Raw genomic sequence first — 27,023 nt, 5'->3', positions numbered from 1 at the left:
CTCCTGTGTTCTGTATGATAGAGACGCTGCCTCCTCCTCTGACACCGGCTTATCACCAGAACACAGGAGTCCTCTACTCCGCTCAGCAAGCCGCTCCTGTGCTCTGTATGATAGAGACGCTGCCTCCTCCTCTGACACCGGCTCATCACCAGAGAACACAGGGGTCCTCTGCTCCGCTCAGCGAGCCGCTCCTGTGCTCTGTATGATAGAGACGCTGCCTCCTCCTCTGACACCGGCTCATCACCAGAGAACACAGGGGTCCTCTGCTCCGCTCAGCGAGCCGCTCCTGTGCTCTGTATGATAGAGACGCTGCCTCCTCCTCTGACACCGGCTTATCACCAGAACACAGGAGTCCTCTGCTCCGCTCAGCGAGCCGCTCCTGTGCTCTGTATGATAGAGACGCTGCCTTCTCCTCTGACACCGGCTTATCACCAGAACACAGGACTCCTCTGCTCCGCTCAGCGAGCCGCTCCTGTGCTCTGTATGATAGAGACGCTGCCTCCTCCTCTGACACCGGCTCATCACCAGAGAACACAGGGGTCCTCTGCTCCGCTCAGCAAGCCGCTCCTGTGCTCTGTATGATAGAGACGCTGCCTCCTCCTCTGACACCGGCTTATCACCAGAACACAGGAGTCCTCTTCTCCGCTCAGCGAGCCGCTCCTGTGCTCTCTATGATAGAGACGCTGCCTCCTCCTCTGACACCGGCTTATCACCAGAACACAGGAGTCCTCTACTCCGCTCAGCGAGCCGCTCCTGTGCTCTGTATGATAGAGACGCTGCCTCCTCCTCTGACACCGGCTTATCACCAGAACACAGGGGTCCTCTGCTCCGCTCATGGAGCCGCTCCTGTGCTCTGTATGATAGAGACGCTGCCTTCTCCTCTGACACCGGCTCATCACCAGAACACAGGAGTCCTCTGCTCCGCTCAGCGAGCCGCTCCTGTGCTCTGTATGATAGAGACGCTGCCTTCTCCTCTGACACCGGACTCCTCTGCTCCGCTCAGCGAGCTGCTCCTGTGCTCTGTATGATAGACGCTGCCTCCTCCTCTGACACCGGCGAGCCTGGACACTAATGAAGGATATCCGGAGAGCTAGGGACCCCATCCATCTAATGTTAATGCCATCATTTCAGGATTACCCCTGTCATGGCTCCGAGTTGTGGTTGTGGGTGTAATACCCCACTTGATGGAGGGGATCCCCCCTCATCTAGGTTTCGTCCATACAATTCAAGGAACTATGTAGAACCTTTTTTCTCCCACTTGAGTATATCATTGGATTTACTGTGCGCAGTATGGAAAACAGAAGTGCCGCCATACCGATAATAACGGCTCTGCAGCAGGTACAGTAAATACCGCACATCCGCACATAAGAGAACCCTCGCCCTATGCTGAACACCAGCCGACAATCGCTCCCTGTGGCCGGCGAGATATGGCGAGTATACGGTGATACAAGACGCGCTGCGAGGAGCTGACGGCGTCCTCTAAATGGGGTTTTATTGTATGAACGTTGGATCGATGCCGACTGTAAAGGTGAATAGAGAAAGCGACTAGAAGTGTCCATCTGAGGGATAGAAAGAAAACGCAAAGATCAGAAGTTTCCTCCACTCCTGATACTTTTATTCCAATTTGGGACAGTTTCCTTTGTATTCTGCATTGTGCTGTTCTTCAGTTGTTCCTCCTGGAAATGTCTAAATAAAACCACAGCTTTGTCTTCCCATTCTTCTTATGTCCCTTCACAGTCGGATACTTACAGCACTGGTCAGTGTCAGGTTGTACAGGAACAGGGAATGGTAACGCCCATTTGTCATTTATCTATTTGCAGGAGGAATAATGAAGTATTTCATTATAATGAGAGGTGAAAAAATCCTCTTTAAAGTGGATATGCCATGAGATTCACAATACAAACCTATGTATAATTAAATCGTTATTTCTTCGGCGCTCCATTGGGAGACCCAGACGATTGGGTGTATAGCACTGCCTCCGGAGGACACACAAAGCATTACACTAAAAAGTGTAAGGCCCCTCCCCTTCTGGCTATACACCCCCCGTGGGATCACGGGCTGATCAGTTTTTCTGCTTTGTGCGAAGGAGGTCAGACATCCACGCATAGCTCCACTGTTTAGTCAGCAGTAGCTGCTGACTATGTCGGATGGAAGAAAAGAGGGCCCATACTAGGGCCCCCAGCATGCTCCCTTCTCACCCCACTTTATGTCGGCGGTGTTTGTTAAGGTTGAGGTACCCATTGTGGGTACGGAGGCTGGAGCCCACATGCTGTTTTCCTTCCCCATCCCCCTGAGGGGCTCTGAGGAAGTGGGATCTTACCGGCCCCCAAGCCCTGAGGCCGGGCTCCATCCACAGACCCATGGAACCTGCTGGATACGGAGCTGGGTACCGTTCAGGGACAAGGCCCTGCGACATTAAGGTACTCTGTGTCCCCGTTTGTACAGGCCGCGCACACTCCAGACTTGCTGGGTGTGCTAGTGCGCCGGGGACAGTAGCGCTGCGCGCTGGGGTTACAGTCACTACAGTTTGTCTGAGTGACTTTATGTGTTGGGGACTGCCGCGCCGGCCGCCCCTGGAGCGGCGGCGCGGCTGCGACTTGTAGTGCGCCGGGGACTTAGCGCCGACCGTGCTTTTACGACGGCGGCGCTTATAAATCTAGTCCCCGGCTTTTGCGGCCTAGCTCCGCTTCGTTCCCGCCCCCACCCTGTCAATCAGGGCAAGGGAGAGACGCTGTACGTTTATTCAGCGCCGAGGGCTGGAGCCTTATTTACATGCTCCAGCCCTCTCACTGAGCACAGTGGGACGCAGGTTTCCCGCTCTTTGTCTGCACACGCCCAGGGCCCGCCCCTCTCCACAGGACGCCGGCAGCCATTCCTACATGCAGTCTGGCTGGAGAACGGACACAGGCTCTGGGAGACCCAGACAAGGGATTTCGGCGACCACACACCCGCGTTTAGCGGGCGGTAAGCAGCACTTCAGTGCTGGCCCCACTAGTGCCACAGTGTGATATTTGTGTACTTTTTTCTCTGTACCATATATATATATATTTTGCACTGTAAGGTCGCTTCTTGGCTGTATACCCCTATTGCTCTGAGGAGACGACAACATGTCATCTGCAAAACGCAAGGGTGCCAAGACACAGGCTGTGAACGCTGCTTGTGCCGCTTGTGGGGCTAATCTACCGGCAGGTTACAATGACCCCCATTGTGTGCAATGTTCGGTCCCTGTGCCACTTCGTCAGCCGGAACCTATGGTGGTAGTGGCCCAGGCAGAGTCGCCGGTGAACCCTGTCCCGGTGACGGGGACAGAGTTTGCTGTTTTTGCTGACAGGATGTCTGTCACTATGACAAAAATCCTAGAGACCTTGCAGGCCAGGCCAGTTACTCAGTCCATGGACACTGCTGCGGCAATGTTCCCCGGTCCCCCTCAGTTGGAGTTAATCCGTGCTTCAAGGGGGTCCCAGGCATCTCAGCCTGACGGCTCTGATTCAGATGACAGTCCCAGGCAGCCTAAGCGTGCTCGCTGGGAGAGACCCTCCACGTCCTCACGCGGATCAGGGTCTCATAGAGAAGAGTCTCTACATGATGAGACAGAGGAGGGGGATCAGGAGTCTAATCCTGAAACCGCTCTCAATCTGGATACTCCTGATGGTGACGCCATGGTAAATGACCTTATAGGGGCCATCAATAGTCTATTGGAAATTTCTCCCCCTGCCCCTTCTGCAGAGGAGGCAGCTGCACAGCAGGAGAAGTTCCATTTCAGGTATCCCAAGCCTAAACTGAGTACTTTTCTGGACCACGCTGACTTCAGAGAATCAGTCCAGAAACACCATGCCTACCCAGATAAGCGTTTCTCCAAACGTCTTAAGGATACACGTTATCCCTTTCCCCCTGACGTGGTCAAACGCTGGACCCAGTGTCCAAAGGTGGATCCCCCAATCTCCAGGCTTGCAGCTAGATCCATAGTTGCAGTGGAAGATGGGGCTTCACTTAAAGATGCCAATGACAGACAGATGGACCTTTGGTTAAAGTCTGTCTATGAAGCTATCGGCGCGTCGTTTGCTCCAGCATTCGCGGCCGTGTGGGCACTCCAAGCTATTTCAGCTGGCCTGGCACAGGTGGACTCTATCATATGTCCAGCAGTGCCGCGAGTAGCGTCCCTAACCTCGCAAATGTCTGCGTTTGCGACTTACGCTATCAACGCTGTCCTGGACTCTACAAGCCGTACCTCAATTGCGTCTGCCAACTCTGTTGTCTTGCGCAGAGCCTTGTGGTTAAAGGAATGGAAAGCGGATTCTGCTTCCAAAAAATGTTTAACCAGCTTGCCGCTATCTGTAGATAGACTGTTTGGTGAACAATTGGCTGAAATCCTCCTTACCCCAGCCCAGATCAAGCAAACCTCAACAGAGGAAGTGGCAGTCGAGGTTTCGGTCCTTTCGAGGCTCCAGCAAGACCCAATTCTCCTCGTCCAAAGGGACTCAGAAGGAGCAAAGGAGCTCAGATTCCTGGCGGGCTCAGTCACGCCCCAAGAAAGCAACCGGAGGAACCGCTTCCAAGGCGGCTGCCTCATGACTTTCGGCCTCAGCCCTCCGCATCCTCGGTCGGTGGCAGGCTCTCCCGCTTTTGCGACATTTGGCTGCCACAGGTCAAAGACCGGTGGGTAGCAGACATTTTGTCTCATGGGTACAGGATAGAATTCAGTTCTCGTCCTCCGCCTCGGTTCTTCAGAACCTCCCCACATCCCGACCGAGCAGATGCCCTTCTGCAGGCGGTGTGCTCACTAAAAGCAGAAGGAGTGGTGATCCCTGTTCCTCTGCAGGAACAAGGGCAAGGTTTTTACTCCAATCTCTTCGTGGTTCCAAAAAAGGACGGCTCGTTCCGTCCTGTTCTGGTCCTAAAGCTGCTCAACAAGCATGTGAACGCCAGGCGGTTCCGGATGGAATCCCTCCGCTCTGTCATTGCCTCAATGTCTCAAGGAGATTTCCTTGCATCAATAGACATCAAAGATGCTTATCTCCACGTGCCGATTGCTACAGAGCACCAACGTTTTCTACGTTTCGTGATAGGAGACGACCATCTCCAGTTCGTAGCTCTGCCATTTGGTCTGGCGACAGCCCCACGGGTTTTCACGAAGGTCATGGCGGCAGTGGTAGCAGTCTTGCATTCTCAGGGACATTCGGTGATCCCTTACTTAGACGATCTACTTGTCAAAGCACCCTCTCAAGAGGCATGCCAACACAGCCTGAATGTTGCGCTGGAGACTCTCCAGACTTTCGGGTGGATCATCAACTTTTCAAAGTCAAACCTGGCACCGACTCAATCACTAACGTATCTTGGCATGGAGTTTCATACTCTCTCAGCGATAGTGAAGCTTCCGCCCGCTGCTTGTCAAGCAGCGGTCTCTACGGACAGGGGTGCAGTCTCTCCTTCAGGGTCAGTCGCACCCTTTAAGGCGCCTCATGCACTTCCTAGGGAAGATGGTGGCAGCAATGGAGGCAGTCCCGTTCGCGCAGTTTCATCTGCGTCCACTTCAATGGGACATTCTCCGCCAGTGGGACGGGAAGACAACGTCCCTAGACAGGAAAGTCTCCCTTTCTCAGACGGCCAAGGATTCTCTGCTATGGTGTCTCCTTCCCACCTCATTAACGCAGGGAAGATCATTCCTGCCCCCATCCTGGGCAGTGGTCACGACAGACGCGAGTCTGTCAGGGTGGGGAGCAGTTTTTCTCCACCAAAGGGCTCAAGGGACGTGGACTCAGCAGGAGTCCACCCTTCAGATCAATGTTCTGGAAATCAGGGCAGTGTATCTTGCCCTATTAGCCTTCCAGCAGTGGCTGGAAGGAAAGCAGATCCGAATTCAGTCGGACAACTCCACAGCGGTGGCATACATCAACCACCAAGGAGGGACACGCAGTCGGCAAGCCTTCCAGGAAGTCAGGCGGATTCTGATGTGGGTGGAGGAAAGAGCATCCACCATATCAGCAGTTCACATCCCGGGCGTAGAAAACTGGGAAGCAGACTTCCTCAGTCGCCAGGGCATGGACGCAGGGGAATGGTCCCTTCACCCGGACGTGTTTCAGGAAATCTGCCGCCGCTGGGGGGTGCCGGACGTCGACCTAATGGCGTCTCGGCACAACAACAAGGTCCCGACCTTCATAGCGCGGTCTCGCGATCAAAGAGCTCTGGCGGCAGACGCCTTGGTGCAAGATTGGTCGCAGTTCTGGCTCCCTTATGTGTTTCCACCTCTGGCACTCTTGCCCAGAGTGTTACGCAAGATCAGATCCGATTGCGGCCGCGTCATACTCGTCGCCCCAGACTGGCCGAGGAGGTCGTGGTACCCGGATCTGTGGCATCTCACGGTCGGCCAACCGTGGGCACTACCAGACCGTCCAGACTTACTGTCCCAAGGGCCGTTTTTCCATCGGAATTCTGCGGCCCTGAACCTGACTGTGTGGCCATTGAATCCTGGATCCTAGCGTCTTCAGGATTATCCCAAAGGGTCGTTGCCACCATGAGACAGGCTAGGAAGTCCACTTCTGCTAAGATCTACCACAGAACGTGGAAGATTTTCTTATCCTGGTGCTCTGCACAAGGAGTATCTCCCTGGCCATTCGCGTTACCTGTCTTTCTTTCCTTCCTGCAAGCTGGGTTGGAAAAGGGCTTGTCGCTCGGCTCCCTTAAAGGGCAAGTCTCGGCACTATCCGTGTTTTTTCAGAAGCGTCTAGCACGACTTTCTCAGGTGCGCACGTTCCTGCAGGGGGTTTGTCATATCGTACCTCCGTACAGGCGGTCTTTAGATCCGTGGGATCTAAACAAGGTCCTTGTTACTCTCCAGAAGCCGCCCTTCGAGCCTCTGAGGGATGTGTCACTTTCTCGACTCTCACAGAAAGTGGCCTTTCTGGTAGCGGTCACGTCTCTTCGGAGAGTGTCTGAACTAGCAGCGCTGTCATCCAAAGCTCCTTTCCTGGTGTTCCACCAGGACAAGGTAGTGCTGCGCCCCATTCAGGAGTTTCTCCCTAAGGTGGTATCCTCTTTTCATCTTAATCAGGATATCTCCTTGCCTTCCTTTTATCCGCATGCAGTTCATCGGTATGAAAAGGATTTACATTTGTTGGATCTGGTGAGAGCACTCAGAATATACATTTCCCGCACGGCGCCCCTGCGCCGCTCGGATGCACTCTTTGTCCTTGTCGCTGGTAAGCGCAAAGGGTCACAGGCTTCCAAAGCCACCCTGGCTCGGTGGATCAAAGAACCAATTCTTGAAGCCTACCGTTCTGCTGGGCTTCCGGTTCCATCAGGGCTGAAGGCCCATTCTACCAGAGACGTGGGTGCGTCCTGGGCATTACGACACCAGGCTACGGCTCAACAGGTGTGCCAGGCAGCTACCTGGTCGAGTCTGCACACTTTCACCAAACATTATCAGGTGCATACCTATGCCTCGGCGGACGCCAGCCTAGGTAGGAGAGTCCTGCAGGCGGCAGTTGCCTCCCCGTAGGGGAGGGCTGTCTTTGCAGCTCTAACATGAGGTATTTCTTTACCCACCCAGGGACAGCTTTTGGACGTCCCAATCGTCTGGGTCTCCCAATGGAGCGCCGAAGAAGAAGGGAATTTTGTTACTTACCGTAAATTCCTTTTCTTCTAGCTTCTATTGGGAGACCCAGCACCCGCCCTGTTGTCCTTCGGGATTTTTGGTTGTTTTTCGGGTACACATGTTGTTCATGTTGAATGGTTTTCAGTTCTCCGATGTTACTTCGGAGTGAATTTGTTTAAACCAGTTCTTGGCTTTCCTCCTTCTTGCTTTTGCACTAAAACTGGTGAGCCAGTGATCCCACTGGGGGTGTATAGCCAGAAGGGGAGGGGCCTTACACTTTTTAGTGTAATGCTTTGTGTGGCCTCCGGAGGCAGTGCTATACACCCAATCGTCTGGGTCTCCCAATAGGAGCTAGAAGAAAAGGAATTTACGGTAAGTAACAAAATTCCCTTCTTCTTTGTCGCTCCATTGGGAGACCCAGACAATTGGGTGTATAGGCTATGCCTCCGGAGGCCGCACAAAGTATTACACTAAAAGTGTAAAGCCCCTCCCCTTCTGCCTATACACCCCCCGTGCTCCCACGGGCTCCTCAGTTTTTATGCTTTGTGCGAAGGAGGCAGACATGCACGCACAGCTCCACAGATTGGTCAGCAGCAGCTGCTGACTATATCGGATGGAAGAAAAGTGGGCCCATATAGGGCCCCCAGCATGCTCCCTTCTCACCCCACTCTTGTCGGCGGTGTGATTAAGGTTGAGGTATCCATTGCGGGTACGGAGGCTGGAGCCCACATGCTGTTTTCTTTCCCCATCCCCCTTAGGGCTCTGGGTGAAGTGGGATCCTATCGGTCTCCAGGCACTGAGACCGTGCTTCATCCACAACTCCTGTGGAGCCTGCTGGATAGGAGCCGGGTATCGTTCAGGGACATGGCCCTGCTACTTGGAGGTACTCTGTGTCCCCGTGGGGACCGCGCACAGCAACACTCCAGCTTTGCTGGGTGTGCTAGTGCACCGGGGACCGCGGCGCTGACCGGATTAATATGTGCCATTACACACTCAGCGTTGCTGAGTGTGTTTATGTATAGGGACTGCCGCACTGACCGCCGCTGCCATGGAAACACCGCGGCGCGGCTGGGACTTGTAGTGCGCCGGGGACTTCCACGCCGGCCGCGCTTTTACGGCGGCCGCGTTTATTACTAGAGTCCCCGGCTTTTTGCGGCCTAGTTTCTTTTCTTCCCACCCCCAGCCCTGACAGGCAGGGGAAGGGCGGGACGCTGCATAGAACGAGCAGCACTGAGGGCTGGAGCATGCTTTGCATACTCCACCCCCCTCACTGTGCACAGTGCGGGCACCAGTTCCCGCTCTTTCTGGGTCACGCCCACGGCTCCCTCCTCTCCTCAGGACGCCGGCAGCCATTCCTGTCAGCTCCTCGGACGCTGCAGAGGGGGACAAAGTCTGGGAGACCCAGGCAGGGACTCTGGTGGCCTCACAACCGCTTTAAGCGGGTGGTAAGCAGCACCTGTGGTGCTAGCCCCATTGTGCAGTAGTGTAACATTATATGTTTATGGTATATATATTTTACACTGTATGGTGCACAGTTGATTTCTGGCTATATACCCTATTGTGCTGCTCAGGGAAGATAATAGCATGGCGCCTACGAAAGGCAGGGGTGCCAAAACACAGGCTTTTTATGCTGCCTGCGCCGCATGTACGACCCCGCTACCGGCAGGTTCCACTGACCCTCATTGTGTGCACTGTTCGGCCCCTGCGGCACTTACTCAGCCAGAGCCTCTGCTAAGAGGGGCCCAGGGGGAGCCACCTGCTGACACTGTCCAGGTGACGGGGACGGAGTTTGCAAAACTCTCTGAGACTATGGCTAAGATACTAGAAGCCTTGCAGTCCAGGCCGGTATCTCAGCACAGGGACTCTGTTGAATCTTTGTTCCCTGGCCCACCTCAGCTGGACCAACAATGTCCTCCCGGGGTATCTCATGGGTCCCAGGCTGAGGGTTCTGACACAGACCCCAGCCCCAGACCGACTAAGCGAGCTCGCTTAGAATTTCCCTCGACATCATCATATTGTGCAGGGTCTCAGAGGGGGGAATCTCTGGTTGATGAAGCGGAGACAGTTGATCAGGATTCTGATCCTGAGGCCGCTCTCAATCTTGATACTCCTGACGGGGACGCCATAGTGAACGATCTTATTGCGTCCATCAATCTAATGCTGGATATTTCTCCCTCAGCTCCTCCGGCGGAGGAGTCGGCTTCTCAGCAGGAGAAATTCCGTTTCAGGTTTCCCAAGCGTACACCGAGTATGTTTCTGGACCACTCTGATTTCAGGGAGGCAGTCCAGAATCACCATGCTTGTCCAGATAAGCGTTTTTCTAAGCGCCTTAAGGATACACGTTATCCCTTCCCCCCTGACGTTGTCAAAGGTTGGACTCAGTGTCCCAAGGTGGATCCTCCAATCTCCAGACTGGCAGCTAGATCCATACTTGCAGTGGAAGATGGGGCTTCACTCAAAGATGCCACTGACAGGCAGATGGAACTCTGGTTGAAATCCATCTATGAAGCTATCGGCGCTTCTTTTGCCCCAGCATTCGCAGCCGTATGGGCGCTACAAGCTATCTCAGCAGGTCAAGCGCAAATTGACGCAGCCACACGCACGTCCGCGCCACAGGTGGCGTCCATAACCACTCAGACGTCGGCATTTGCGTCTTACGCTATTAATGCTGTCCTGGACTCTGCGAGCCGTACGGCGGTTGCAGCCGCCAATTCGGTGGTACTACGCAGGGCCTTGTGGCTACGGGAATCGAAGGCAGATTCTGCTTCCAAAAAGCGCTTAACCAGTTTGCCAATTTCTGGCGACCGATTGTTTGGCGAGCGTTTGGATGAAATCATCAAACAATCCAAGGGAAAGGATACATCCCTACCCCAGCCCAAACCGAACATACCCCAACAGAGGAGGGGGCAGTCGAGGTTTCGGTCCTTTCGGGGCGCGGGCAGGTCCCAATTCTCCTCGTCCAAAAGGCCTCAGAAAGATCAAAGGAACTCTGATGCATGGCGGTCTAAGTCACGTCCTAAAAAGACCACCGGAGGTGCCGCTACCAAAGCGGCTTCCTCATGACTTTCGGCCTCCTCACTCCGCATCCTCGGTCGGTGGCAGGCTCTCCCGCTTTTGCGACACCTGGCTGCCACGGGTAAAAGACCGTTGGGTGAGAGACATTCTGTCTCACGGTTACAAGATAGAGTTCACCTCTCGTCCCCCGACTCGATTCTTCAGGTCATCCCCGCCTCCCGAGCGAGCCGAGGCTCTTCTGCAGGCGCTGGGCACTCTGAAGGCAGAAGGAGTGGTGGTCCCTGTTCCTCTTCAGCAACAGGGCCACGGTTTTTACTCCAACTTGTTTGTGGTCCCAAAGAAGGACGGGTCTTTCCGTTCTGTCCTGGACCTGAAACTTCTCAACAAACACGTAAAGACCAGGCGGTTACGGATGGAATCCCTCCGCTCCGTCATCGCCTCAATGTCCCAAGGAGATTTCCTTGCATCGATCGATATCAAGGATGCTTATCTCCACGTACCGATTGCTCCAGAGCACCAGCGCTTCTTGCGCTTCGCCATAGAAAACGAACACCTGCAGTTCGTGGCACTGCCGTTCGGCCTGGCAACAGCCCCACGGGTTTTCACCAAGGTTATGGCTACTGTAGTAGCGGTCCTCCACTCTCAGGGTCACTCGGTGATCCCGTACTTGGACGATCTGTTGATCAAGGCACCCTCTCAAGAGGCATGCCAACACAGCCTCGACGCTACCCTGGAGACTCTCCAGAGTTTCGGGTGGATCATCAATTTTCCAAAGTCAAATCTGACCCCGGCCCAATCGCTGACATACCTTGGCATGGAGTTTCATACCCTCTCAGCGATAGTGAAGCTTCCGCTGATCAAGCAGCGGTCACTACAGACAGGGGTACAATCTCTCCTTCAAGGCCAGTCACACCCCTTGAGGCGCTTCATGCACTTCCTGGTGGCAGCAATGGAGGCAGTCCCTTTCGCGCAGTTTCACCTGCGTCCTCTTCAATGGGACATCCTACGCAAATGGGACAGGAAGCCGACGTCCCTCGACAGGAACGTCTCCCTCTCTCAGGCGACCAAAGCTTCCCTTCGGTGGTGGCTTCTTCCCACTTCATTATCGAAGGGGAAATCCTTCCTACCCCCATCCTGGGAGGTGGTCACGACGGACGCGAGTCTGTCAGGGTGGGGAGCGGTTTTTCTCCACCACAGGGCTCAGAGTACGTGGAGCCAGCAAGAGTCCTCGCTTCAGATCAATGTTCTGGAAATACGGGCAGTGTATCTTGCCCTGAAAGCGTTCCAGCAGTGGCTGGAAGGCAAGCAGATCCGAATTCAGTCGGACAATTCCACAGCGGTGGCATACATCAACCACCAAGGCGGCACACGCAGTCGGCAAGCCTTCCAGGAAGTCCGGCGGATTTTGATGTGGGTGGAAGCCACGGCCTCCACCATCTCTGCAGTTCACATCCCAGGCGTGGAAAACTGGGAAGCAGATTATCTCAGTCGCCAGGGCATGGACGCAGGGGAATGGTCCCTTCACCCGGACGTGTTTCAGGAGATCTGTTGCCGCTGGGGGATGCCGGACGTCGACCTCATGGCGTCCCGGCACAACAACAAGGTACCGACGTTCATGGCACGGTCTCAAGATCCCAGAGCTCTGGCGGCAGACGCCTTAGTTCAGGATTGGTCGCAGTTTCAGCTCCCTTATGTGTTTCCTCCGTTGGCACTGTTGCCCAGAGTGTTACGCAAGATCAGGGCCGACTGCCGCCACGTCATCCTCGTCGCTCCAGACTGGCCGAGGCGGTCGTGGTACCCGGATCTGTGGCATCTCACGGTCGGCCAACCGTGGGCACTACCAGACCGACCAGACTTGCTATCTCAAGGGCCGTTTTTCCATCTGAATTCTGCGGCCCTCAACCTGACTGTGTGGCCATTGAGTCCTGGATCCTAGCGTCTTCAGGGTTATCTCAAGACGTCATTGCCACTATGAGACAGGCTAGGAAACCAACGTCCGCCAAGATCTACCACAGGACGTGGAAAATTTTCCTGTCGTGGTGCTCTGCTCAGGGTTTTTCTCCCTGGCCTTTTGCCTTGCCCACTTTTCTGTCCTTCCTTCAATCTGGACTGGAAAAGGGTTTGTCGCTCGGCTCCCTTAAGGGACAAGTCTCAGCGCTCTCTGTGTTTTTCCAGAAGCGCCTAGCCAGACTTCCACAGGTACGCACGTTCCTGCAGGGGGTTTGTCACATCGTTCCTCCTTACAAGCGGCCGTTAGAACCCTGGGATCTGAACAGGGTGCTGATGGTTCTTCAGAAACCACCATTCGAGCCAATGAGAGATATTTCTCTCTCACGCCTTTCGCAGAAAGTGGTTTTTCTAGTAGCAGTCACTTCACTTCGGAGAGTGTCTGAGCTAGCAGCGCTGTCATGCAAAGCCCCTTTCCTGGTGTTTCACCAGGACAAGGTGGTTCTGCGTCCGGTTCCGGAATTTCTCCCTAAAGTGGTATCCCCCTTTCATCTCAATCAGGATATCTCCTTACCTTCTTTTTGTCCTCATCCGGTTCACCAATGTGAAAAGGATTTGCACTTGTTAGATCTGGTGAGAGCACTCAGATTCTACATTTCTCGTACGGCGCCCCTGCGCCGCTCGGATGCACTCTTTGTCCTTGTCGCTGGCCAGCGTAAAGGGTCACAGGCTTCCAAATCAACCTTGGCTCGGTGGATCAAGGAACCAATTCTCGAAGCTTACCGTTCTGCTGGGCTTCCGGTTCCCTCAGGGCTGAAGGCCCATTCTACCAGAGCCGTGGGCGCGTCCTGGGCTTTGAGGCACCAGGCTACGGCTCAGCAGGTGTGTCAGGCGGCTACCTGGTCGAGCCTGCACACTTTCACAAAGCACTATCAAGTGCATACCTATGCTTCGGCGGATGCCAGCCTAGGTAGACGAGTCCTTCAGGCGGTGGTTGCCCACCTGTAGGAAGAGGCCGTTTTACGGCTCTCTTACGAGGTATTATTTTACCCACCCAGGGACTGCTTTTGGACGTCCCAATTGTCTGGGTCTCCCAATGGAGCGACAAAGAAGAAGGGAATTTTGTTTACTTACCGTAAATTCCTTTTCTTCTAGCTCCAATTGGGAGACCCAGCACCCGCCCCTGTTTTTTTGTGTACACATGTTGTTCATGTTGAATGGTTTCAGTTCTCCGATATTCCTTCGGATTGAATTTACTTTAAACCAGTTTATAATTCTTTTCCTCCTTCTTGCTTTTGCACCAAAACTGAGGAGCCCGTGGGAGCACGGGGGGTGTATAGGCAGAAGGGGAGGGGCTTTACACTTTTAGTGTAATACTTTGTGCGGCCTCCGGAGGCATAGCCTATACACCCAAATGTCTGGGTCTCCCAATTGGAGCTAGAAGAAAAGGAATTTACGGTAAGTAAACAAAATTCCCTTCATTGGACCGAATGAGGCTGGTGTACTTACTTTGAAAACCCACGTTAGGGGAGACTCATAATTCACTTGGAAAAGACTGATTTTAAAGTGAGTTGGACTCATAAAACACTAATTTCACAGTAAGTACACCAGATTCATCAGGACTTCGAGATCTGTCCGTCAGGTATGGGATAACTTGGTGATTGTTAAAGGCCGAACTACAGAGACTCACAGTGACCCTCAGAATGTAGCTCTGCAACACCCCACACCATGGTATCTACACCACGGCCTCCACACCACGGTATCTACACCACGGCCTCCACACCACGGTATCTACACCACGGCCTCCACACCACGGTATCTACACCACGGCCTCCACACCACGGTTTCTACACCATGGCCTCCACACCACGGTATCTACACCACGGCCTCCACACCACGGTATCTACACCATGGCCTCCAACACCACGGTATCTACACCACGGCCTCCACACCACGGTATCTACACCATGGCCTCCACACCACGGTATCTACACCATGGCCTCCACACCACGGTATCTACACCACGGCCTCCACACCACGGTATCTACACCATGGCCTCCACACCACGGTATCTACACCATGGCCTCCACACCACGGTATCTACACCACGGCCTCCACACCACGGTATCTACACCATGGCCTCCACACCACGGTATCTACACCATTCATTGTCTATGGAACTCCTGGATAAGTAGAGTACAGCGCACGGCTTTTTCCGAGCTTTCGCACCTCCGCTCTATTCGGCATGGGATCTTGGAATTGCTGAAGACCCCAATGGTCGGACCCCACAGGGACCAGCAAGATGTGCTTTATTTTATAGTGAAGGGACAACTTGTTATTTTTGGAATATCCCTTTAATATTGTGTATCAGGTGACCGATCCACTTTAAAGGGACCAGTTGGCCTTCAGGACGTCTTGGTGTGAGTGTGTGGATATCCTGCTCCATTGAGGTGTACGGGAGCCTCGCACGGGCTGGCTTGCTCCTGGCATGGTTTGGGGTTACACCAGTTTGTCGTTCTTGTCCCCTCCTTGCATTGATGTGCAGGAAATTGATAGAATCTCGGCCGTTTAATGTTGTTGACTCCGTTTCTTTCGGCTGTAGGAGACACCGATCCCGCCACATTAGGCCGCAGCTCGCCTTCATTTAAAGCTCCATTTGTGGTAGAAACAGCCGGGGTCCGATGTGAATAGATTGCGGCTTTGCCCCCAGTGGTGACCGCGAGCTGGCTTCCAGCCTTCAATTGTGAAGACTCAGATTGCAAATAATTGATATAGAAAATGTTTGCGTCAGATAATTGATCGCCCGCGCTCCTGCGGACTCCGCGTAGAGGCTGGATGAGGGGAATACACGGGGTGACGGGGGAGAAAAGAGGCCAAACATGGATTCCAAGGCATCAGCCCCTATAAGCACAGACACGGGGACCCCCTTAATTTCACCATAATTGCACATGGTCATTATAACCACGAGGACCAGTCTTCTTAGTACATCTATACTGATAAATCTTCCTCTGTTGTTCCTCCTGGAAAAGACGTCACTGTTTTCTCTGCGCAGTGGTGTGTAATCATTAGACATTTTGTGTCGATGTTTTCTCCGCTGTCGGCGTCTCTCTTATTGTTTCCTGATGTTTGTATCCTCGTTCTACACCGCACGTTGCACTCCGTGTTTGCAGCCGCCCTCATTATTCGGTCACTTCACCCTCCTTTGTGATGTTCTCATGTGTTGGATGTTGCAGGTGTTTAGATCTATCTGTTACTAACCAATTTAGGGTTGTTGTTTCCATTTTCTTCGTTCCATAACACTTTTCACTTTTCACGGTGACCTTTTGATGCAGCCCAAGTGCTAACACTCCACGATGACTGACCCGGAAAGGCAGAGACATTTCCCTGCACGCGTCTGCCCATCTGCAGCCATTGGCTTTCCTGGATGCTGGACGGATCTATAGGACTTGTTCACACTTAGCATTTTTGCGGCATTTTTTTTTTATTTATGCCTAAAAAATGCAGCATTTTAAAGTAAAGCAAAAGAAATTAGATTTCTAAAATCTCATGCACACGCTGCGTTTTTTCTCCTTTTGCTGTGCATTTGGTTTCAAAACGTAGCGTGTCAATTCTTTCAGTGTTTTTGCTGCATTTTTAACCATTTGAGAAAAATGTAAAAAAACAAAAAAAACAAAAACCTTCACAACAAGCAGCATTTTTCATGTGGAAGAAAAAAAAAAAGGCAGCAAAGTTGCTAGATTTGAAGATACCCATTTTGTTTCTATGGATCCGTACAGCGGGCGCACTCCAGGTACCGGGGTACGGTGGTCCCTTCTGTCCCGGGGCGTCACTGATCAGTTGGGGGTTCAGCACTTGGACTCATGATTGAAACATCGTGTCTAGCGGTGCGATCGGTCATGTCCATTACCATTCATCAGATTTTATCCATTTATTAAATGATAATTTATAAAAAATTAACTTTTGCCGCCCTCTAAATAGTTTTCTTGTTTTTAGAAAATGCAGCTTCTTGACTGTTCAGTGAAAGTAAAATTAAAAAAAAGAGAAAAAAAAGGTTTTTCACTACAGAATTAATGCATTTTATTTGCCAATATTAAAATACACTTAAAAAACAGATTTTTGAGTTAATAAATAGTGTTAAATGAGCGCAGGAAACTAACGGCTCTGTATTCTCCCTGCCGCTTCCGGGGTCGCCCGTGGCCTCCAGGCAGCAGCAGTGTGGGAGCCAAAATTACTAATGTAAAGGGATTGTCCCACAATCTACAAGACCAGTGATAAGTGTCCGACCCCCTGAGCACCCACTGACCCGGAGAACAGCAAAAGAGCCGCCCCTTCATCAGCCCCATAGAAGTGAGCAGAGTCGGGGGCACCATCTACTCCATTCACTGACCCCACTGTATCACTTATGTGGGGGATAGATGAAAAATGTATTAGCAGGAAAAACCCCAAAAGCTGATATCTTGGTAAAGCCCCCACCACCATCCCAGTCAAAAAATATAAACATTAGTTGCATAAAAATAATATCAGAGAGAAAGTAATAAAATCCGGTCAGACTAGTCTGCAGAGCATTGGCTGCTGTAGGTGGCAGTCTGCAGTCTTCAAAGGAGAAGCCATCACCACAAAATTACTTATTGTATAAATCAGGGTTTTATTTTAATGCTATATTTTTATATATTTTTTTTATTGAAAGATTATTTTCATATCAAGATATTTATGAAAAGCAAAATGAGTTACAGTATGTTGCAGTTTTCACACCGGCCATTGGGGCTTTTTTTTTTACACTTGCATCTCCAGTCCTTTCAGGAACAGAATTCTGCAGATTCATCGTCATCAGAGGCAAAATTACCATACCTGATACCTCTATATACAGTAGATAACACAGGATCCACCATTTACAAGAGGCAATGTCACAGCTCACCTCCTCCTCTTCCAGTACCATGACTGAGAACACCTCTACACACAGGTGATATAACAGGATCCACCATTCACAGTGTGATGTCACAGCTCACCTCCTCCTCTTCCTGTACCATGACTGAGAACACCTCTATACACAGATGATATCACAGGATCCACCATTCACAGTGGGATGTCACAGCTCACCTCCTCCTCTTCCTTTACCATGACTGAGAACACCTCTATACACAGCTGATATCACAGGATCCACGATTCACAACACGTGATGTCACAGCTCACCTCCCCCTTCTGTATCATGACTGAGAACACTTCTATATGCGGTTGATAACACAGGGTCCACCATTTACAAGAGCTCACCTCATCCCCCTCCCTTCACAGTGACCGTTGCACACGCTCATTAGTGGCTAATGTACACATATCTCCTGAAACGGGAAATTAGAGGTTAAAAAAATCCCTAGTGGCCAATGTGAGAATTGCTAGATTTCTATTTTTTATTTTTAATACAGATTGTGATATGGGTAACACAAAGACCTGACTTAAATCATAGGTCATTTTCCGATGATGGCTTCTTTTTAAGGGGATTTTCTAAGCTTCTAAAAACCGTGGCCATAGGAAGGGAATGGTATACGATATGTAGCCGTGCTGGCAGCCCGGCCAGTCTGTTCTTGTAGCCAATCATTGGCTTTTTGCCGTCTGCCGCTAAGACCGGTCACATGTCACCGCTGGAGCCCAGTCAGTAAGGATAATGGGGACCGCAGGCTGGTGGCGCTTTTCTGGGTGACTAAGTTACTTTATGCCATTTGTTCCCTGTTGCCAAATCATTTCGGATCTTAGAACGCCCTGTTAGGTAATATCCGCTACTGTCTGGGCTAACAACAAATCAGCTTTTTCTGTAGCCGCGTAATGGGATCTCTCAGGCCGCCCGCTGCTGGGAGTACCTATAATGACTCCACCATGTTAGTAAATTGCCAATCAGTTCCCTGACCTTTATATTTCTGGTTCTAGCGGCTGCGTAGCGCCTCTAAGTGCAGTATATTTCCCCGTTGATTCCTGTCTATACTGCTGGTGATGGCTGAGCGCTTGTGTTGGAGATTGTGCCGTACGCTCCAGTAACACTGATCTCTGTTTGTGTAGTTTACCCATCTCTCGAGTCAGATGAAGATAATCCTGTGTTCAAATCTCGATCGCGGAAGAGAAAGTGCTCTGATGATGCTCCTTATAGCCCCACAGGTGAGCATGCATCGCTGCCCCCGCCTGCCACCGCCTCTACAGCACAGCAGTGTTTTTTCAGTTTATCCCAAAAACTCGACTGAGAAGAATCAGACTCGGTGGAGAACGAGTTTTATTCTAACTCAAGGTAAAAAACAAAAATAAAAAAACACTAAAACATATAAATATAATTCCCCCTTTTTTCGGTCCTTTTTTATTTTTTTACTATTTAATTTTTGTCATTTTGTCAAAGCACCCATCCCATCAATCATCACATGATTCATTGTTGCAGTGGATTGTGTAATACCAAACATTAACAATCTCATCACTACTACTATATAAATATAGCAGATGATGATAAGAACTGAAAAAATGCTGCTGGAGGTGGGGACAGGATTGTTGGCCATTTCATGTGTTTAAAATGGTATTTCAGTTTACAGAATTATCACCTATCCACCAGGATACCCATTGATCAACAAAATAAGGCTTGTGTCCCCCATTGTGTCCTCCCGTCGGGTCCCTCCTTGTGTCCCCCCTTGTGTCCTCCCGTCGTGTCCCTCTTTGTATCCTCCCGTCGTGTCTCTCCTTGTGTCTCCCGTCATGTCCTCCCGTTGTGTCTCTCCTTGTGTCCTCCTGTCGTGTCCCTCCCGTCGTGTCCCTCCTTGTGTCCTCCCGTCGCGTCTTCCCGTCGTGTCTTCCAGTCGTGTATTCCCGTCGTGTCCCTCCCTGTATCCTCCCGTCGTGTCTCTCCTTGTGTCCCTCCTTGTGTCCCTCCTTGTGTCCTCCCGTCGTGTCCTCCCGTCGTGTCCTCCCGTCGTGTCCTCCCGTCGTGTCCTCCCGTCGTGTCCTCCCGTCGTGTCCTCCCGTCGTGTCCCTCCTTGTGTCTCCCGTCGTGTCCTCCCGTCGTGTCTTCCTGTCGTGTCTTCCCGTCGTGTCTTCCAGTCGTGTCCCTCCTTGTATCCTCCCGTCGTGTCCTCCCGTCGTGTCCTCCCGTCGTGTCCCTCCTTGTGTTCCTCCCGTTGTGTGCCCCGTCGTGTCCCTCCTTGTATCCTCCCGTTGTGTCCACGTTGTGTCCCTCCTTGTGTCCTCCCGTTGTGTTCCTCCTTGTGTCCCCCGTTCTGTCTTCCCGTTGTGTCCCTCCTTGTATCTTCCCGTTGTGTCCTCCCATTGTCTTAACGGGAGGACACAAGGAGGGACACAACATGAAGACAATGGGAGGACACAACGGGAGGATACAAGGAGGGACACAATGGGAGGACACAACGGGAGGATACAAGGAGGGACACAACGTGGTGTCCTCCCATTGTGTCCCTCCTTGTATCCTCCCGTTGTGTCCTCCCATTGTCTTCATATTGTGTCCCACCTTGTGTCCTCCCGTTGTGTTCCTCCTTGTGTCCCCCGTTCTGTCTTCCCGTTGTGTTCCTCCTTGTGTCCCCCGTTCTGTCTTCCCGTTGTGTCCCTCCTTGTGTCCTGTCGTTGTGTCCTCCCGTTGTCCTCCCATTGTGTCCCTCCTTGTATCTTCCCGTTGTGTCCTCCCATTGTCTTAACGGGAGGATGCAAGGAGGGACACAACGTGAAGACAATGGGAGGACACAACGGGAGGACACAAGGAGGGACACAACATGAAGACAATGGGAGGACACAACGGGAGGATACAAGGAGGGACACAATGGGAGGACACAACGGGAGGATACAAGGAGGGACACAACGTGGTGTCCTCCCATTGTGTCCCTCCTTGTATCCTCCCGTTGTGTCCTCCCATTGTCTTCATGTTGTGTCCCTCCTTGTGTCCTCCCGTTGTGTCCCTCCTTGTGTCTTCCCATTGTGTCCCTCCTTGTGTCCCCCGTTCTGTCTTCCAGTTGTGTCCCTCCTTGTGTCCTGTCGTTGTGTCCTCCCGTTGTGTTCCTCCTGTGTCCCCCATTCTACTCTTGTTCTCCCCTGGTGACAAGACTGTGGCCATGTATGGAGCAGCGGATTGCACACGCACCCTGCTTCTGCGTTTTACGTCTATGGTACTGAAGACCGCGGAGCGCAGCGCGGCACTCGCAGATTTAGAGCGCATGTGCAACTAGTTGTTCCATTCAAAGTCCTTCTGGAGAGCATGGGGCACAAGTCCTTCTGGAGAGCATGGGGCACAAGTCTTCTGTTCTGGTGATTGATGGGGACCTGAAGCCATCAATTCTCACCTATACAGTGTAGTCTGGAGTACTCCTTTAATATGTATATTAGGGAGCAGTGTATTTTATGTATTTACATAATGTGACGTAAATGGGCATTTTATAGGGAAGGGAAAACTAATATATATAATATATACACAGATATATACACAACCCCTGGCAAAAATTATGGCCTCACCTGGCTCTAAAGATGTTCATTCAGTTGTTTAGTTTTGTGCCGTCTGTGATCTGCTTTTTTTTAAACAAAAGTAAAGTCATTTAAAATGGCAACTTTCTGGCTTTAAGAAACACTAAAAAAATCATGAAAACAATGTGCAGCCAGTAACTGTTACTTTTCAAGACCAAACAGGGGGAAAAAATATGGAATCATGAAAAACAAACAAAAGAACCCTCCAATACATCTCTAGTATGTGTTGCACCACCTCTGGCTTTTATAACAGCTTGCAGTCTCTGAGGCATGGACTTAATGAGAGACAAACAGTATCTTCATCAATCTGGCTCCAGCTTTCTCGGATTGCTGTTGCCAGATCAGCTTTGCAGGTTGGAGCCTTGTCATGGACCATTTTCTTCAACTTCCACCAAAGATTTTCAATTGGATTGAGATCCGGACTATTTGCAAGCCATGTCATTGACCTTATGTGTCTTCTTTCATGGAATGTTTTCACAGCTTTTGCTCTATGGCAGGATGCATTATCATCTTGATAAATGGTTTCATCATCCCCAAACATCCTTTCAATTGATGGGATAAGAAAAGTGTCCAAAATTTCAATGTAAGCTTGGGCATTTATTGAAGATGTATTGACAGCCATCTCCCCAGTGCCTTTACTTGATATGCAGCCTGATATCATCAATGACTGTGGAAATTTACATGTTCTCTTCAGGCAGTCTTTTTTTTATTGTTTAGCTTTTCTGAATGTAAATCCCATTTCCTTTAGGCGGTTTCTTACAGTTCGGTCACAGACATTGACTCCAGTTTCCTCCCATTCGTTCCTCATTTGTTTTGTTGTGCATTTCCTGTTTTGGAGACATATCGCTTTAAATTTCCTGTCTTGACGCTTTGGTGTCTTCCTTGGTCTACCAGTATGTTTTTCTTTAACAACTGTCCCATGTTGTTTGTATTTGGCCAAGATTTTAGACACAGCTGACTGCGAACAACCAACATCTTTTGCAACATTGCATGATGATTTACCCTCTTTTAAGAGTTTGATCATCCTTTCCTTTGTTTCAATTGACATCTTTTGTGTTGGAGCCATGATTCATGTCAGTCCACTTGGTGCAGCAGCTCTCCAAGGTAAAGAGAGAAAGAGTAGGCAAGGAGCACTCAACTCACCACATAAGTATCATTTAAACAAAAATTTATTATAATCAAATGAGTGCAAAACACCATAAAACCAATTAAAAACAAGGACACCTGTCCCATGGACCCAATGAAGAAGGTACTAATGCAATGAATATAAAATTGCAAACATAATAGTACAATATTAAGACATAGAGCAAGGGTATTATCCCATGGATCCAATAGTAAAGTGCTAATGCAATGAACAAGCACATATAAGCGTAGTAATGCAATATCAAAATATGGAGCAAGGGTATTATAATAGGGATCTGAATAAGCCCTAAGAGTAATTCCTAATTGCAAAAAGCACACCAAGATGGATAAGCTCCAGAGGGGATATCGCCTATTTCAAGGCAGAATAAGAGCCATGGGATGTGTCAGAGAATAAGCACCAGCCCAACGCGTGTCGCTCACAGGAGCTTCATCAGAGAAAGGTCAAGGTCAAGACCTTTCCCTGATGAAGCTCCTGTGAGCGACACGCTTTCTCTCTTTTCCATATTCTGTTTTGGTAGGCTTTGCACCCTCGCTTATTCACTCTATATTCCTATGATTCTAGCTGTGCGGCTCTGCCCCCTCTTCTTGCAGCTCTCCAAGGTGTGATCACTCCTTTTTAGATGCAGACTAACAAGCAGATCTTATTTGATGCAGGTGTTAGTTTTGGGAATGAAAATTTACGGGATGATTCCATAATTTCTTGCTCATAATTGAGTGATTCCATAATTTTTTCCCACTGTTCGGTCTTGAAAAGTCACCGTTACTGGCTGCACATTGTGTTTTCATGTTTTTTTTAGTGTTTCTTAAAGCCAGAAAGTTGCCATTAGAAATCACTTTAGTTTTGTGGCGTCTGTGATCTGCTTTTATTATACATAAACAACTGAATAAACATCTCCAGAGCCAGGGGAGGTCAGAATTTTTGCCAGGAGTTGTGTGTTTATATTATATATATATATATATATATATATATATATATATATATATATATATATATATAAAATCTCAAATGTTACTATCTAAAATGTGGGAAGAACAACAAAAAATTCCAAGATAGCAAAAATGCTGCAATCGCTGATCTAAAAGTTGGATGTATGAACTTTATTCTATCGGAAAGCGCAGACCCGTCCTTATATTTACACCAGAGGTGAGGATTGTTCTTTAACCAGTTCAGCGCTCGGACATTTTTCCCATTTCCTGTCCGGACAGATTCATTTTCATTTTTTCCCCACATATTCGTTTCTAAGAGTTCTGACATTTTCATTTTTCCGGGATTACAGAGCTTTATTTTAATGTTATATAAACACATGATATATATATTTTTATTTTTTTTTGCTGATATCGGGTGATATCACTGGAAGACAATCTGGTGCTGGAGCAGAGATCACCGATTGTGAATGGTTTTATTATTTTTATCCCATTTTAAGCCTATATTGTTAGAATTATTTGATGACAAACCCTTACATTTGAACCTTTTATGGATTCAGATGACAAAAAAATAAAACTATCTATTAGCAGTGAGTGGGCACTGCCATGCTCGGGTGCTCCGGTACTCGGATGGGATTTGTGTGCGCCCTACAAACCTGTCCTGGAGCTGGCAGACTTAAGGCCCCAATACACATTAGACTATGGGTGGCCGAATCCATTGATATTGATGGGAGCGGAGTGTGTAATATATGGGGGCTCTCCTGACTCTCCCCAATAGGTGATATTGGGGGTCAGAGGGATCGGGTCCTTGCATTTCCAGTGTCTGATCCCTAGTTCTCCTTAGAAATAAACACCAGCAGCGGAGACTGAGAGCAGATCTGTGTGTTCCTATCTTTGGGGGAGTCAGGCGAGACCACCTAATGTGTGCAGGGGCCGTAAGAAGGATGTATTCAAAAAGCTGAGCCGTAATACTGCACACAACTGTGGAGAGGGGCAGCCCTGTTTTTTGGGAGAAAGCAACAACGTTTTTTTCAATTTGGTACAACCCCATTTATATAAAAACAATAAAAGTAGAAATTTCTCTTTGCTAAAGGACAGGAATATCTAAATGTAGATTAGTACAAAAAGTAAATCAAGAACGTGGCAGAATGAATTATGGCTCTGAAATAAATTTCATACATCTGACTTGCACATTTGTATAATCATTGGTAAGATCAGCTCTATTGTTGCAACAAGACTGAAAGAGAGGGACGAAGTGCAAATTATTAATAGAATTAAATACCATTATAGGCTGCAGGCAAAATATATGCACGTGTTACTCCAAGTGCATGGGGGATTGCAGTCTGTGATGTGCGGTCTGTGCCACGCAATCCATTCTGTGCGGTCCGTGCCCACACCGGGAATCACAGACATCTGCATGAGGCCTTAGTGTTACCTGATTTTGCCAAAATTGTCCAACATTAACCTATGTGCACGATGGCCTCCTGGGAGTAATGAGCATCAGGATATTTATGGGGAGGGTGGAATGAACAGTAGATTGGCTATCCAATATGTAATGTGAGAAAATGGTTACAAACATCCTGTCACCAGGTTTTATGTTTTCTTTTTTTTTTCTAATGGATTAAAGGGGCTTTTTAAAATGACTGTTCAAACCAAGCACAGCTGATAGGTGCACTCTTGCACAGCTGAGCGGCTCAGTGCAGCTTCCCCCTGTCTTGATCTCCATCTATCTGCACTCTCCTCTGTACAGCCAGAGCTGTCAATCAAAGAGAATGGCGGGGATAGATGGCCACTTGTAACTGGGCAGGTGCACTGGACCATTGTACTGTTTGGCCAGTGGTGCACCAGGTGCTTGGTTTGAACAGTCATTTTGTGCTGCCTTCCTATAAAGAGGACGGGTAACTCTCCGGACATGTTCATTTTTGGTAAATAGTTGTATATGAAATTAAATTAAAATTCTGCAGCATTTTTCTTAGATCAGTGTCTCACTGTCTGAGGTGTGGACTGACGTGTAGGGGCTGACCCGTCCGGACTGACCACGAGTCTCCTGACCGGATACAGGCTGATGACTTCAGGTCAGGAAACAGCGCGGCGGCCGGACGTCATCGTTTGTACCCGCACTGAAGGTCAGATGTGGCACCTGAATGTAAAATTCCTCTATACGGTGTGGTTCATCCCGAACATACACGGATACATTGACAGCTGGGTGTTTTTAATTGGTGATATGTTCCCACACTGGCGGATGCTGTCCAATCAGTGCTGACTGCCCAAATATGTATGGACACACCCCCATGATAGGAGCAAATTGTCACACCCACTTGTCAAATTATTCAGAAATATTCAGGAGGAATGGCACAATATAGAGATGTACAAAAATTATCCAGACGTGTTAATTATTGGGGAAAGCGGCTATTTACAGGAACAGACATGTCCGGATAGTGACAGCTTTTCATTATAGGGTCACCGTCATTTTACTGTTTATTTCATACTCAGTAGTATTCATTATGATAAATAACTTTGTAATATATATTGTGAGAGAAATTCGCCTCTTTTTCCTCCTGGTTTGACCTTTCACCCTGCATTCAATGATAGGTGTGCGTTCCATTCCTGAGATAAGAGATGACAGTTGGTGCTCATCAGATTTTATGGAGAAGCTGGAGACAGAAACAGACATTCTGCTACAAATTCTCCTGACATTATAGTTACATTTTTCTATAGAACCTTATAAGACTACATTCACACTTGCACTGTTTTGCATCAATCACAATCCGTCGCCTTGAGGAATTACGGTATCCTGCAAAATATTTTGCAGGATTCCATTTTCCCCCATAGACTTGTATTAAGGACGGATTGCGACTGATGGCGGCGGTGGATCAGTCATGGAATGACTGACCGTTGGGCGGTATGAACGCAGAATGTCACGTTTTTTGTAGCGGCGAAAAAAAAGCAGTGCGCAGGACTCCGTCGGCATCAGTCTTTGGTTATAATGGAAGCCTATGGGCGCCTGAATTTGTCCAATCTGTCAAATGACTGATTCCGCCGATGGTTCCGTCTTATAGCAACAGAGCATGCTCAAATGTGGCCTTTCTGGTTAGAAAAGCTCTCTCTGTCGGTCGGTCGGTCTCTCTCTCTCGGTCGGTCTCTCCCTCTCTCATACTCACCGATCACGGGCGCGGCGCTGCACGGCTGTCACAAAGCTCCGGCGGCTTCTCTTTTGAAAATGCCGGCTGCTCATTATTCCATCTCGTATTCACTGCTTCTCCCGTCCACCGGCGTCTATGATTGGTTGCAGTCAGACACGCCCCCACGCTGAGTGACAGCTGTCTCACTGCAACCAATCACAGCCGCCAGTGGGCTGGTCTATATCGTGCAGTACAATAAATAAATAATTAAAAAAAAAAGACGACGTGCGGCCCCCCCAATTTTTGGTACCAGCCAAGATAAAGCCACGTGGCTGAAGGCTGGAATTCTCAGGATGGGGAGCCCCACGTTATGGGGAGCCCCCCACCCTAAAAATATCAGCCAGCAGCCGCCCGGAATTGCTACATCCATTAGATGCGACAGTCCCGGGACTTTACCCGGCTCATCCCAAATTGCCCTGGTGCGGTGGCAGTCAGGGTAATAAGGAGTTAATGGCAGCAGCCCATAGCTGCCACTAAGTCCTAGGTTAATCAAGGCAGGCGTCTATGAGACACCCCCCCATGATTAACCTGTAAGTAAAAGTAAATAAACACATACACCTGACAAAAAAACCCTTTATTTGAAATAAAAGACATAAAATCACCCTCTTTCACCACTTTATTAAAATCCCCAAACACCCCTGCAGGTCCGGCGTAATCCACACGATGCCCCACGACGCATCCAGCTCTGCTACATCGGAAGCTGACAGGAGCGGCCGTAGAATACCGCCGCTCACTGT

General features: G+C 49.8%; 1 protein-coding gene across 3 annotated transcripts in view; it reads left to right on the top strand.

Moving 5' to 3' along the window:
- Window positions 1-27,023, top strand: part of PHF2 (PHD finger protein 2) — a 361,868-nt gene that overhangs the window by 310,694 nt on the left and 24,151 nt on the right. For 2 of the 3 annotated variants that reach the window (XM_075321276.1, XM_075321278.1), the window contains exon 19: window positions 18,599-18,694. The exons of the other annotated variant lie outside the window; for it this stretch is intronic. In XM_075321276.1, coding sequence (XP_075177391.1) covers window positions 18,599-18,694 — 96 coding nt within the window. The remainder of the gene's footprint in view (window positions 1-18,598; window positions 18,695-27,023) is intronic. 3 annotated transcript variants of the gene reach the window in all.

Source organism: Anomaloglossus baeobatrachus, chromosome 8 (genome assembly GCF_048569485.1).
Source record: "Anomaloglossus baeobatrachus isolate aAnoBae1 chromosome 8, aAnoBae1.hap1, whole genome shotgun sequence".
Lineage (NCBI taxonomy): Eukaryota > Metazoa > Chordata > Amphibia > Anura > Aromobatidae > Anomaloglossus > Anomaloglossus baeobatrachus.
The sequence above is the reverse complement of the archived record's forward strand: the minus strand, read 5'-3'. Positions and strand labels throughout refer to the sequence as shown.